Genomic DNA, 13,917 nt, shown 5'->3' with positions numbered 1-13,917 from the left:
ACGACAAGACGCACCTAGTTTTTGGAGGCGGAAAACAAGAAAAAACATATTCTGAATCTCAGAAGCCAGAACAGCAAGAGGGATCGCTGCGCAGTGAAAGCAGCAATCCCTCTTGCCGTTCTGGCTTCTGGGATAGCTGCGCAGCCTGCATTTGCTCCATAAGACGCACACACATTTCCCCTTACTTTTTAGGAGGGAAAAAGTGAGTCTTATAGAGCAAAAAATACAGTAAACATTTATTTATAATCCTGCGAGCTCGAAACCTTACTTAAACGAAAAGCAAGTGTTATGTATTGAAGTTCTCACCCACTATTTAGTAGCAAGAGTCGTCAAACTTATTTGCAGCGCGGGGAAATGTGTTCCGTTACAGAGCACCCGTGTGATGTTGTGCAGGGCTCAAGCCTAAGCCATGACATCCATATATTAAGTTCCAAAATCATTTTTCTCAAAGTGCAATGTTAGGGGGCAGGGAGCCAGCTGGTGCAGCCTATGCAAACTGATGGGTCCCAGCCAACTCACAATTTATGGGGCATGTTGTGTTTGCTGCATACATAATGGTATCTATAATGGTAAACACAATGAAAGTGTCGTGTATTTGTAAACATACCGTGAAACCATGTGCCCTTCCCGCTTATTTACAAACGCTCATTTGTCCGGCGCGCTTTGCGTCCGCAAGCGCCGTGTGAACACGCTGTGTCAAAACGCCGCTTGTGTGCAATATTATTATGGCATATATATTCTATGCTTTCCAATGAATCCTGCCCAGTGATGGATTGCACCCATTCTGATGAGTCAGGGCAAGCGAGGAGAAGGAAATTTCCTACTGGACCGCAGGAACATCTGCCTAATAAAATCCCAGCCATGTGAAGAGGCGAGTTGCCGGACGGCCCTGAAATAGCTCCCTCTAATCCAAGATAATGAAAGAAGGTTCAAAAGCCATTCGCCTTCTCAGAAACAATAGGAAGGCAGCCTTGGTTGGGAGCAGGCTAATCTCCTTCGCCCTTTCTGAAAAGGGTTTACAATGTTTGGCTCAGGGGGGAAAATAAGTTACAGGCAGACACACCCAAGGCAGGTCTAAAGGAGACACAGGAGGAAAGATCAGGTAGGAAGCCATCTAAAAGCAGCTTGCACCGGTGTGGCAACCTGCGGATGTTTAGGACTACAACTCCCACCAGCTCCAGCCAGCCCAGCTGGGAGTTGTAGTCTAACACATCTGGATTGCCCTAGGCTGATGAGGGCTGAGCCAAACTTGTGTCGACTGTTGTTGCAAGTGCCTTAAAGTCAAACGACATGATATACTGGTCTTGTGTGATCGGAAAAAGCTTTGGAACATCCTCTCCCAAATCACCCCTCCCCGCCGTGGTTGCTTTTTGAAGAACAAAATTGTGCTAGGAGTTCCAGCGATGGAAAAACAAACTCATGCGTGGTTTGGCTTCTACTGAATCATACCTTTGGTGTCTAGCTCAGAACTAGCTCAGCAGGGCAAACGGTGCTTCCAGGTGGGGACTTCATATTGTAAATGGGTTGATCACATAGTGAGGATCAGCTGTCGACATCAGATTTCCTTCTTTCTTTTATTATTGGGTTTCCGCCCAGAAAGGGTTGATCCAGATTTAATGGTGGAGGGAATATGGGACAATGACGTTTGTGTGGAGATTGCAAACGTTTGCATGCCAATCGGGAAGCTCGCGAAGTGCCGTTTTACTGCACGCTAAAGGACACAAGCAAGCTCTCTCTCCACCCCATGACTTCACGTGGAGTTGCCATTGGCCTCCTCACAGATTTCTATCCCGTGCCTTTCAGGGCATCTAGCCTCGGCAAGGGACGCAACAGCAAAATGCAATGACAAAAAAATCAAATACAGTGGTACCTCTGGTTACGAACTTAATTCGTTCCGGAGGTCTGTTCTTAACCTGAAACCGTTCGAAACCTGAGGTACCACTTTAGCTAATGGGGCCTCCCGCTGCTGCCACGCGATTTCTGTTCTCATCCTGAGGTAAAGTTCTTAACCCGAGGTACTACTTCCGGGTTAGACTCCGCTAACCCAGAAATAGTACCTTGGGTTAAGAACTTTGCTTCAGGATGAAAACAGAAAATGTGCTCCGGCGGCGTGGCAGCAGCAGGAGGCCCCATTAGATAATGTGGTGCTTCAGGTTAAGAACAGTTTCAGGTAAAGAACGGACCTCCGGAACGAATTAAGTACTTAACCTGAGGTACCACTGTAAAGGTAAAGAGACCCCTGACTGTTAGGTCCAGTCGCAGACGACTCTGGGGTTGCGGCGCTCATCTTGCTTTATTGGCCAAGGGAGCCGGCGTACAGCTTCCGCGTCATGTGGCCAGCATGACTAAGCCGCTTCTGGCAAACCAGAGCAACGCACGTAAACGCTGTTTACCTTCCCGCCAGAGCAGTACCTATTTATCTACTTGGACTGGCATGCTTTTGAACTGCTAGCTTGGCAGGAGCAGGGACCGAGCAACGGGAGCTCACCCTGTCGCGGGGATTCGAACCGCCGACCTTCTGATCGGCAAGCCTCTGTGGTTTAACCCACAGCGCCACCCGCGTCTTAGTTGCTCCATAAGATGCCCCAATTTCCCCAAATGTACGAACTAATTTTCTTTCAAATAGGGTCAAATGATTTATTAAGAGAGTCGGCGGCTACATGTTCAGGGAGAAGATGGTTTGGGAATCCTCCACATACTAAAGTTTTGCTGCTTGTGCCACCTGGGCACCCAAGCCACTGGGTGGCAACGCAGGGGCCGCCCACCTGGCCCCCAGTATGAAGTGTGGGCATGTGTAAGAGGGCCTGTTCAACATAGGAGAGGACGAGCCAAGGCAAATTTCAATTGAGCAGGAAGGGCAGACATGTCTCTTGCGCACTGTGGATATTTGAGGGGATATTTATTGAGATCTTTTGTGGGCGTGATAGGAAGTACTGGCAAACACACTGGCGCCTGCAGCCACACGCCTATGGATATACACCTGGGACTGCTCACGCACGCATGTTTTGCACAGTGTCTACATAGCAATGCCGCCATCAAAACGCTGTCCTACTTCCCCATTTAATCCTGATTTCCCGTTTCTTTGGATAACCTCGTAATTGAAAGGTGGAAACAGTAGGCGAATCTGGATTAAAAGGGTAAAAAAAATATACGGGGCAGCAATTTGATGAGTACAACATAATGTGGACACTGAGAAAAATCTGCAAGCATGAGCAGTGGATCCAAATTAGGGGTCCGTGGCCCCATCTCTTGTCTGCAGCCCCCAACTCTAATTTTGTCATTTTTGCATAGTAATTTCGCAAATTTTACGGTCTGCTTTAGCGCTGTGCGATTTTTCAATACAGTGGTACCTCAGGTTACATATGCTTCAGGTTACATACGCTTCAGGTTACAGACTCCGCTAACCCAGAAATAGTGCCTCAGGTTAAGAACTTTGCTTCAGGATGAGAACAGAAATCGTGCTCCGGCGGCAGCAGGAGGCCCCTTTAGCTAAAGTGGTGCCTCAGGTTAAGAACAGTTTCAGGTTAAGTACGGACCTTCGGAATGAATTAAGTACTTAACCCGAGGTACCACTGTACGCTGGCCCAAAATCGGTTTCGAAATCACACCACGATAACAATTTTAACCCTGTATCGTTCCTCGCGCGAAGGAGGGCAGAGCAGCTGATTTTGAGGCGCCGCCGATATCGCATGGTGATCTCTGCCGATAACGCTGCTGATCTGATCTGCCTCCCCTCACGACGAGGGAGACCAGGGCAGCCAAATGTGAGGCGCTGCCTTTCCCTCTCTTTGGCAGAGCAGACTGCCAGCAGACCGTGGCGGTATATCACAATGTCAGAAAGGAGCCGGTGTCAAACCATCACTGTCCTCGCTGCAGCTTGTTTTCCCCTCATTTTCACCAGCAATACACCACCGGGTGAAGCCACCACCGTGGTCTGCCCCTTATACCGGCCCTGGGCAATATACAGTGGTACCTTGGTTGTCAAACTTAATCCGTTTGACTTCCGGAACCGTTTGAAAACCAAGGCGCGGTTTCCGATTGGCTGCAGGAGCTTCCTGCACTCAATCGGAAGCTGCGTCGGACGGTTGGCTTCCAAAAAACGTTCACAAACTGGAACGCTTACTTCCGGGTTTGCGGCGTTCGGGAGCCAATTTCTTCGGGAGCCAAGCCGTTCGACAACCAAGGTACAGTGGTACCTCAGGTTACATACGCTTCAGGTTACGGACTCCGCTAATCCAGAAATAGTACCTCGGGTTAAGAACTTTGCTTCAGGATGAGAACAGAAATTGTGCTCCAGTGGCACGGCAGCAGCGGGAGGCCCCATCAGCTAAAGTGGTGCTTCAGGTTAAGAACAGTTTCAGGTTAAGAACAGACCTCTGGAATGAATTAAGTACTTAACCCGAGGTACCACTGTATAGATATATCGCCCAGGCCTACCCCCCCCATCCCCTCCCACTCAAGCCATGCTGTGGAAGTGACTCAGTTTCCTCTCCTCGTCCCACCCACCCAAACTTCTCCTTCCTTCATCCCCACGCCTGATGTCCAATTTCAGAACATCAAGATGTTTAGCTGCTGATACACCATGAAGTTGAAAAACAGATATCTCTTAGCCCCACTCTCTCCCCCATTTTTTTAGTATACTTAGAATCCTTTGCTTATTAGGAGCTACCCCACATTTTGTTCAAAAAAATATATATGCAGAGGTAATGTACACAAAAGCTTATACCAAGAACAAACTTAGTTGGTCTCTAAGGTGCTACTGGGACACGGGTGGCGCTGTGGGTTAAACCACAGAGCCGATCAGAAGGTCGGCTGTTCGGATCCCCGCAACAGGGTGAGCTCCCGTTCCTCGGTCCTGGTTCCTGCCCACCTAGCAGTTCGAAAGCATGCCAGTCCAAGTAGATAAATAGGTACCGCTCCGGTGGGAAGGTAAACGGCGTTTCCGTGCGCTCTCTGGTTCGCCAGAAGCGGCTTAGTCATGCTGGCCACATGACCCGGAAGCTGTACGCCGGCTCCCTTGGCCACTAAAGCGAGATGAGCGCCGCAACCCCAGAGTCTTCCATGACTGGACCTAATGGTCAGGGGTCCCTTTACCTTTAAGGTCCCTTTACCTTTTTTATTTTTATTTATATATATATAGAGACTGTGTCAGACCAACACAGTACCTACCTGAATCTAGTACCGTATAATTATCAATTTTTTTCAAAATTAGGGGGTCCTGTGGCTAGGCTTTTGAAAAATAGGGAGGAGGTCCTCAGTAATTAGCTAAATGGGAACCACTTTTTGTAGAGAAACTTTTTCTCCCTCTCTCATAATTCCGATGAAGCCGAATGTCGGAAGGTTCAGGGCAGATAAAAGAAAGTGCTTTTTCATGCAGTTAAACAATGGAACTTGCAGACAAGTTCAGATGGATTTTAAAGAGGATTAGTCAAATTCGTTGCGGATAAAAGGCTATCAATGGCTATCAGCCTTGTTCAATGGGGCGGCATGATTCTGAATCCCAGTTGCTGGAAGGCAGAGGAGGAGAGAATTGTTTTTGTGCTGCTGGGGGTTTCCCTCATGGGCTATCTGGTTGGCCACAGCGAGAATACTGGATTTTCAAACTGCCACACTGAAGAGCCCTTAGACTTCCTGTGCAAGTTCACAAGAACCCCAAGACACTAATAATAATAATAATAATAATAATGGCATTTCTGACGTTTCAGAAGGAAGATAAATTATAGGCACAATGTCACACAGCCCCAAATTCCAAATTAAAATGTATCCTAGCATTAAATGCATATATTTGTGCATACATCCAGCTCTGTTCTGAAATCAGTGACTCCGAAATTCAGGAATCAATTGCCCAGTTCTAAAATCAGTCACGGTTTTTGCTCCTCTGGCCAGATGTTCTTCCAAGGTCTCTTACTTTACATATACCTTGACCCAAGGTATTCACATTTGATTGGCAGTGTGTTGTGTTTCTTCTCTAAGCATGGTATTGTACATATTAGGAACATTTCCAGACTACATTTTCTGCAAAACGGTTAGCTGTTGCTTGGGAAACTTAAGTAGAATTGCTTTTTTTGGGGGGGGGGGGGAATTTCCTTGCATTTTTTCTGTCCCATATTCAAACCATGCTCAGGAGACGAAGGAATGGGCTCCTAGAATCCTCCTCCCCTCTTGCACAGTCAACCATGCCTCCCAGAACAAATTATGATTATTGCTACATCTACACTGCCATTTCTGTTAGCCCAAACCACAGTTCCCAGACCCACTTTGAACAACAGCTCAGTGGAAACAATGGTTAGCGGAAACGCTGGCGGAAACGTTGATCCACAGTTAGCTTCAAAACAAAAGAGGAGGGCTTATGTGTAGATAATGTGCAGATTTTCACGTAAGGTTGCATGCAGTTGCATGTGAGAATCTGTAGACTGGGAACATAATGTTGGCAACAGAAGAGTAGCGGAAGAGGACATTTCTGACCCTCCCTGGTCCTCAAGTCACCCACAAGGAGCTTTCATGAGAACAAAACAGTGGCTCTTCCTCTACTTCCTCTCCCCCCAAATCAGACTGGGAATGATGGGGCAGTGTGGAGAAACAACCAGCCCTACAAAAGGCTATTCCACCTTCCTCTCCTAGAACGGCCCTCAAGTGGTGGTGGCCCTGCCCCACATTCTGCAACACACACCCTGCATAACCAGGAATTTTCTAAGGGCGTTGAACCAATAGAACAGCCCGCCTGCTCCGCAACCCATAACTGTGAGGGTGGAGCAATAAAACAGGTTGCAGGAGGCTGTTAGACAAACATTTGGGTGGATTGCTTTATTCCAAGAAATGGAAGGCGGAACAAGTCTGAATAGTGTAGCGCCAAACAGTGTCACGCCAGGAAAATCCCCAGTTGAAATCTCACCTCGGCTAACTAGCTGGACCTTAGGCAAGCCATACCAGGCTTATCCATAACGGAGTTTCATGTCTGTTTCTCATTGAATTTGCATAGTCCACATGACGTTAACACACACACACACACACACACCCCAAGCAGCACCCACCTCAATGCTTTCCTTCCATAAATTCAGGTTCCCCGATTAGGGGGATGATCCGATAAGCTGAGCAAAACCGGGCTGCAAACTGCTCCGTTCAGCCGATTTGGGTCCATGTTTTAGGGTGACACAAGAGCAACCCTCGCTTTCCGCCACTCTCTTTTCCATGCCTGCTACTTCCTCAATGAGTTCATTTCTTTTCCAGTCGTACTCGTAACTATTTATGGTGTGCTCCCAGTCCCGAACCGGGGAGGGGGGGGGGTTGTTTGTTTGTTTATCAGGTTTGCACAAAACCAGAAAGCAACACAAGCAAATTTCTAACTGCGCAACCGGGGTGCTTTTGCACGCGCCACAGCTATCTGCATGCGTGCCCTGTTAGTTCTTAATTGGCAAAACTGAATCAACAAATGAGAAAGCAGGCGCAAAAACAAAAGGGAACGCTTGCTGGTATGGACAGGAAAGACCAAAGTTGTCTCTCATATATAAATTCAGATATTTGTGGGTGGAGGCTATTCCAATCTAATTTGAATGGGGTGGGGAAGCAGACAAATGGCTAAATCAGGGGTCAGAAAACTTTTTCAGACCACTGTCCCTCAGAACTTGTGGGGGGCCAGACTATATTTTGAAAAAAAATAATAATGAACAAATTCCTATGCCCCTCAAATAATCCAGAGATGCATTTTAAATAAAAGGGCACATTCTACTCATGTAAAAACATGCTGATTCCCGGACCGTCTGCAGGCCGGATTTAGAAGGCGATTGGGCCGGATCCGGCCTCCGGGCCTTAGTTTGGCTACCCATGGGCTAAATAATGCTCAAATGTGTGTGTGGGGGGGCATTGTCTCTCAGCCCCACCCCTCCCTTGGCCATCTGTAGTAATAAAGAACTGCCTTACAGGCCTGCTGTAAGGATTGCTGTGGTCATGTATGTGATGATCTCTGAGCACCCAAAAAGCACTTTTTAAATGCTAAGCGCCCTGTCGCCATCGCTATAATGGAGACTGGATTTCTGTTTTTATTTTTAAGAAGGATTCTCTTCTCTGCTGGGGAGGCGGGTGGCGCTGTGGGTTAAAGCCTCAGTGCCTAGGGCTTGCCGATCGAAAGGTCGGCGGTTCGAATCCCTGCGGCGGGGTGCGCTCCCGCTGTTTGGTTCCAGCGCCTGCCAACCTAGCAGTTCGAAAGCACCCCTGGGTGCAAGTAGATAAATAGGGACCGCTTACTAGCGGGAAGGTAAACAGCGTTTCCGTGTGTGGCTCTGGCTCGCCAGAGCAGCGATGTCACGCTGGCCACGTGACCCAGAAGTGTCTGCGGACAGCGCTGGCCCTTGGCCTCTTTGAGTGAGATGGGCGCACAACCCTAGAGTCTGTCAAGACTGGCCCGTACGGGCAGGGGTACCTTTACCTTTACCTCTTCTCTGCTGCTTCTCAAAGGTTGGCACTGATAGACCAAGAGTCCCCTTTGGACTCTTAAATAACAAATGAGCAGTGGTCCTTCCCTTCTCGTCTCAGTGAAATTCTTGGTTCAACTGGGATTTAAATCTGGGTTTCCTACCAGCCAAACCCAATCCTCTAGCTTTTCAGGCAGGCCTCCTTTCTTAAACAAAAACCCGTTCAGGTCCACCGATGTCTCCCTGCTGCCTTTCAAGGCCTTCAGAACAGGCTCCGTGAACAAATTTTATGGCCCCTGTCACCCACAGCAACAGACGACGGGCATATGGCCGGTGAGGACTGTGGCACCAGACTGTATTGCTTGGTATCGCCCATCCCTTGGCAGCAGTTCCTCACTTATCCTCGAGGATCAATAGTTTTGCCAATTAAGTCCCTATCTTATGTAAATAGCAGGCGCTGCTTCGCTGCCTTGAAGCATCTGCTTCAGTGGCTTTGAGCAAATAAAGGACTGGTAAACAAAGATGGCGCCCCAAGAGGAAATGACTGGGCTTATGGACCACCAGCCCACCTCATCTGAAATGGAGGAAAGCTTCAGCAATGGCAGCCCAAACTTTCTGAGAGGACATTTTCTACTCTCTGTACCCCTGTGAGATGGTACCAACCAGGGATGTTTCACCTGGGAACTCTCAAGTGCGCCTCATATTTTCCTTTCCGCAAGATTTCAGTGACAAGCCTGATGGTGGATCTTCCTTCGTTTGTGGCCCATCTGTATATTTTTTCCCTAGTAGAACAAGAAAAGGGAGAGGCTGCAATCCCTCTGTGAGGAAATGTCCCCCTTTCTCTTATAATTTGTGTCAGTGGTGCAAGTGGACCCTCTTCCTTTTATACTTCCAACCATAAAATGGTCTTTTCCCATTATTGGTGTTTATCAGCTTAAGGAGACTATCAGAAGAGATCATAAAGAAAAAAGAGAAAATATATGAACAGGATGTGATGTGGAAACAGCAAGATAAGACTGGATAGAATTATGAACTCTGTTTGGACTGATTTGGACATTAACGCAGTAGCAAGAAGATGATCAGAATCCCCCTTCGGATCTTGAAATATGGGTCCCCCCAACAAAATTTAAAATTCGGCTTTGTAATTCGGAATTTATGTGATGTGATTTGATTGGCCGGTTAATAAAAATTATTTTTTAAAATAAAATAAAATGGTCTTTTCCCTCCATTCTTTGGGCAAGCGGTTGTTCCGACATCAGCACCTTTTCATCTGAGGCACAAGACAAATTCAACAGGTGCAGCTGTCTGCTTTTACTGTGCTTCAGTGGCAGGAAAAGCTCCACCTCTTGATTTCTGCCTGCTGTTGTAACTATCGAAAGCATCAAATGTTGGACCATTTCTTTGTCATTTGTCTCCCTGGGGAATGTCCCGACTCTCCTGTAACCATCTCCTTTTGTCTTCCGCAGGTGTTTCCTTCGGTGAGCACGATGACGTCCAGCTTGGGGCCGATGAACTCGATTAATTCCTATGTGACGCTGAACCCCCTCACTTCCCCCAGCTCCATGAACATGCCCTATCCAAACAGCGGATTGAGTAGCCCTTCTCTCACTGGACTGACCAACGCCACCAGTTCGATGGGCCTCCCGTCGGTGGCGTCTCCCGTCAGCCCAGTATTGACTCAGCTGGGAGCTCAGGCCCCCACACTCAACTCTCTGTCACCTTACCAAAATGTCGGCCAGTCCATGGCCCCGCTAAGCTACTCGCCGTCAGGCATGAACAGGCCCAAGGAGATCAACAAGTCGTACCGGCGCACGCTGACCCACGCTAAGCCTCCCTATTCCTACATCTCCCTCATCACCATGGCGATTCAGCAGGCCCCCAGCAAGATGCTGACCCTCAACGAGATCTACCAGTGGATCATGGACCTCTTCCCTTACTACCGCGAAAACCAGCAGCGCTGGCAGAACTCCATCCGCCACTCGCTCTCCTTCAACGATTGCTTCGTCAAGGTGGCCCGTTCCCCGGACAAGCCCGGCAAAGGCTCCTACTGGGCCCTCCACCCGAATTCGGGCAACATGTTTGAGAACGGCTGCTACCTGAGGAGGCAGAAGCGTTTCAAAATCGAGGACAAGGCCAAGAAGCCGAACTCCAAAGGCTCCAACGCCCAAGAGCAGGCGTCCAAGATTCCCGAGGGTCTTCAGGAAGGTCAGAGCCCCAACACGGGCTCGGAAGGAGCAGAGTCGGGCCACTCAGACACCTCCCATGGCTCCGAGGAGCAAAGGGGTTTGGTGCAACTCGATTGTTCTGGGGGTCAGGGCTCCTCCCCAGTTTCCGAGGCCTCGCCAGCCCCCATCTCCCAGTCCATGAATAGCCACTACTTTGCCACCTCAATTACCAACCTGGATCTCCCGAGCGACCTCAAAATGGACCCTCAATTCAACTTCAACCATCCCTTTTCCATCACCAACTTGATGTCCACGGAGCAGAACCACAAGATTGACCTGAAGTCCTACGAGCAAGCCATGGCCTACAGCGGCTACAGCTCCCCACACGCGGTGGAAAGCAAACACCCCTATGAGGCATCCACTTCGCTCAGCGAGACCGGCTCCTATTATCAGAGCCTGTACAGCCGCTCCTTGCTCAACGCCTCGTAAGGTTGTCGTTGCGAGATAGGAGGGGGCCAAAGGAACAAGAGAAGCTCTGCCTCATGCCGCCATCACCAGCAAGACCATCCACGAGACGTTCTCTCCCACCGCCATCCAATCGCATCGTGGCCCGTGGGACAGAGAAAGCAACCAGAGACTTGGCCTACTAGACTCTCTGACGAATCATTACGCTTTCCAGACCTCAAAACCGAAATTGCCTCATAGCGGTCCAGAGCTCCTTTGGCGGCCTTCCGTGTCAATGGACTCACTTGCCCATCACGACCAGGGAAAAGCAAGGAAGAACCAGTTCACGCACCTTTGGGCCACCAACCAATGGCCAGTTGGGTGATAAAGGCCATGGATGGAGTCATCTCTACTTCAGCATGGGTTCGCACCCATGGCAGATCCCCACCACCTCAAAATGGTGGACCCCACTCTGAATTTTACGGTGACTAAAGATGCTTGATATATCTCCAGGAGTGGAGCTTGGATGGGTGTCCAAGAATACACGAAAAGGGGCAGAGAAATGGAAATTTGCAAGCTGGGGAACCACCCTTTGGCCCAGAACATTGGACTTTCCTGTCTCAGCGCGGATGTTACAGTCAACGGTTGAACTCTTGTCTTGAGATTCTCAAACCCACCCGTTTAGGTCAGAATGATACGTGGCAGGACTCCATTGTTACACACACACACACACACACACGGGTTTGGTTACCGCAAAGACAATTTAGGCCTCAGCCTGAAGAGGAGCAGGGAAAATATAGTTCACACCTATCTTCTTCTTTTTTAAAAAAGAAAAGAAAAAGTGGCTTTATATATTTAAATATTTGTGCTTTCTGTTGGGAAAAAGGGTAAGAGCTGATTTAATATATCATACTTTAGAGACAATTCAAGGGGGTGTTTTATTTCAAGTGTCCTTTTCTTTTCGGTATTAATGATAATTAAAACAAAACGGTATTCAGGGTCCGTCCCCGTCCCCCCCGCAACGCCATCTCACCGCTAGCAAGGAATTTATAACTCTGATCTGGTGGCACAAGCAACAAAAGACTCCTGGCTCCCGGTACTTAAGACCTCGAAAATATTTATTTATTTTTAACACATACTTCCCCCGATCTTCCAGGGCTGAGGGTGGGAATGAGTGAAGCTGCCTTCGTCAGGCCCAGCTCACTGTTCGCCTAACACAGACGTACCGCACTTCTCCCACAGGCTTCTACCACAGCCCCACCTGGACATCCCAGGGGGTTGAATCTGGCCCTTTTTTTGCATGCAGTGTCAATGCTGTACCATTGAGCTACAAACCCTTCTGCAGAACAACAACCTCTGCAGAGCAGAAATAGCAGGCGTGAACTTAAAAAACAAAACCTGCCACTATTGTGCCCAGATACTCAATCGGCATAGCTGTCAACTTACAAATTTGAAAATAAGGGACCAGCAGCCTCAAAAATAAGGAACCAGCAGCCAGAATAAGGGATCAACAATTACTTTGATAAAATACATATTTTGTTGCGTGCAAATGGCTTTAGATACCAATTAGGTCCATAAATTACCATATAGCACATATTCAACACAAAAAAACAGCAACAATTTGTTGTTGACAAAGCACGGCAGGACATAGAAAGGGCCCCATTACCTTCAGTAGCTTATTTAAGGGACATCCTCAATAAGGGACAGCAGCGGGACACGGTGCTGGGATAAGGGACTGTCCCGCCAAATAAGGGACGCTTGACAGCTATGTCAATCAGATCTCTGCCACCCTTCCAAAGACGAATCGGAAACAGCAGCCCAATCACAGTGTACAATTAACAAAACAAAAAATAAGAGTGTAACCCAGAAGAAAATGGGGGGGGGGGGATAGGCACAGTGAAGTTACATTGCTGAAAATGGAACTTACCTATTTTATTTTGGATTGAATCGGTATCACTACCAATAAACCTTGGCTTGTATCTCTGTATCGTTATCTCCCTTTGTAGTCCTTTCTCATCCTTCCAACGCCTGCAAAGAGACACAGCTTACTTCAAAGTGCCAAGGAAACCACACACTTGTGCAAACAGGGCTAGATCATAGAATTGGAAGGGACACCCGGGGGTCATCTAGTCCAACCCCCCTGCAATGCAGGGATCTCAGCTAAAGCATTCAGGACAGATGGCCATCCAACCTCTGCTTAAAAACCTGAGGGAGGAGTGATCACAACCTCCCAAGAGAGACCATTCCGGGGTCGAACGGCTCTTACTGTGCTTCGATGTAACAGTATAGAGTCTGATTAAATAGGTCGGCCGAATTGCACAACAGGTTCCGCCTCCTGAGTTTAATGCAAGGCGAAATCCGTTTTTATACTTCTCCCCTCTAAGCCCGTTCAGCTTCCTAGATTCGCAGGGCAACTACTGAAACCCAACCATCAAACGGTACGCATGTCCTGGGAAAAAAGGGGACATGCAGTATGGCCAACCCTAAATCTGGCCCATCAACAGAACCTTAAGTATTTACAGTGGTGCCTCGCAAGACGAAAAGAATCCGTTCCGTGAGTCTCTTCGTCTAGCGGTTTTTTCGTCTTGCGAAGCAAGCCCATTAGCGGATTAGCGCTATTAGCGGTTTAGCGGCTATTAGCGGCTATTAAAGGCTTAAGGGATTAGCGGAGTAGCTGGTAAAAGGCTATTAGCAGCTTAGTGCCTTAGAAAAAGGGGGTGGGGAGCGAAAAAAAACCCCCAGGAATCGCAAGACATTTTCGTCTTGCGAAGCAAGCCCATAGAGAAATTTGTCCTGCGAAACACCTCCAAAACGGAAAACCTTTTCGTCTAGCGGGTTTTCCGTCTTGCGAGGCATTCGTCTTGCGGGGCACCACTGTACTGTATTTTTCGCTCTGTAAG

At 48.3% G+C, this 13,917-nt stretch overlaps 1 protein-coding gene across 1 annotated transcript in view; it reads left to right on the top strand.

The window, feature by feature from the left end:
- Window positions 1-13,004, top strand: part of FOXA3 (forkhead box A3) — a 33,960-nt gene extending 20,956 nt beyond the window's left edge. The window contains exon 2 of the mRNA XM_083455667.1: window positions 9,875-13,004. Within this exon, the coding sequence (XP_083311793.1) occupies window positions 9,875-11,062 (1,188 nt within the window). The 3' untranslated portion in view covers window positions 11,063-13,004. The remainder of the gene's footprint in view (window positions 1-9,874) is intronic.
- The last annotated feature ends 913 nt before the right edge of the window (window positions 13,005-13,917 follow it).

Source organism: Podarcis tiliguerta (genome assembly GCF_965153285.1).
Source record: "Podarcis tiliguerta genome assembly, chromosome: 8".
Lineage (NCBI taxonomy): Eukaryota > Metazoa > Chordata > Lepidosauria > Squamata > Lacertidae > Podarcis > Podarcis tiliguerta.
This window is presented reverse-complemented; position numbering and strand designations above follow the sequence as displayed.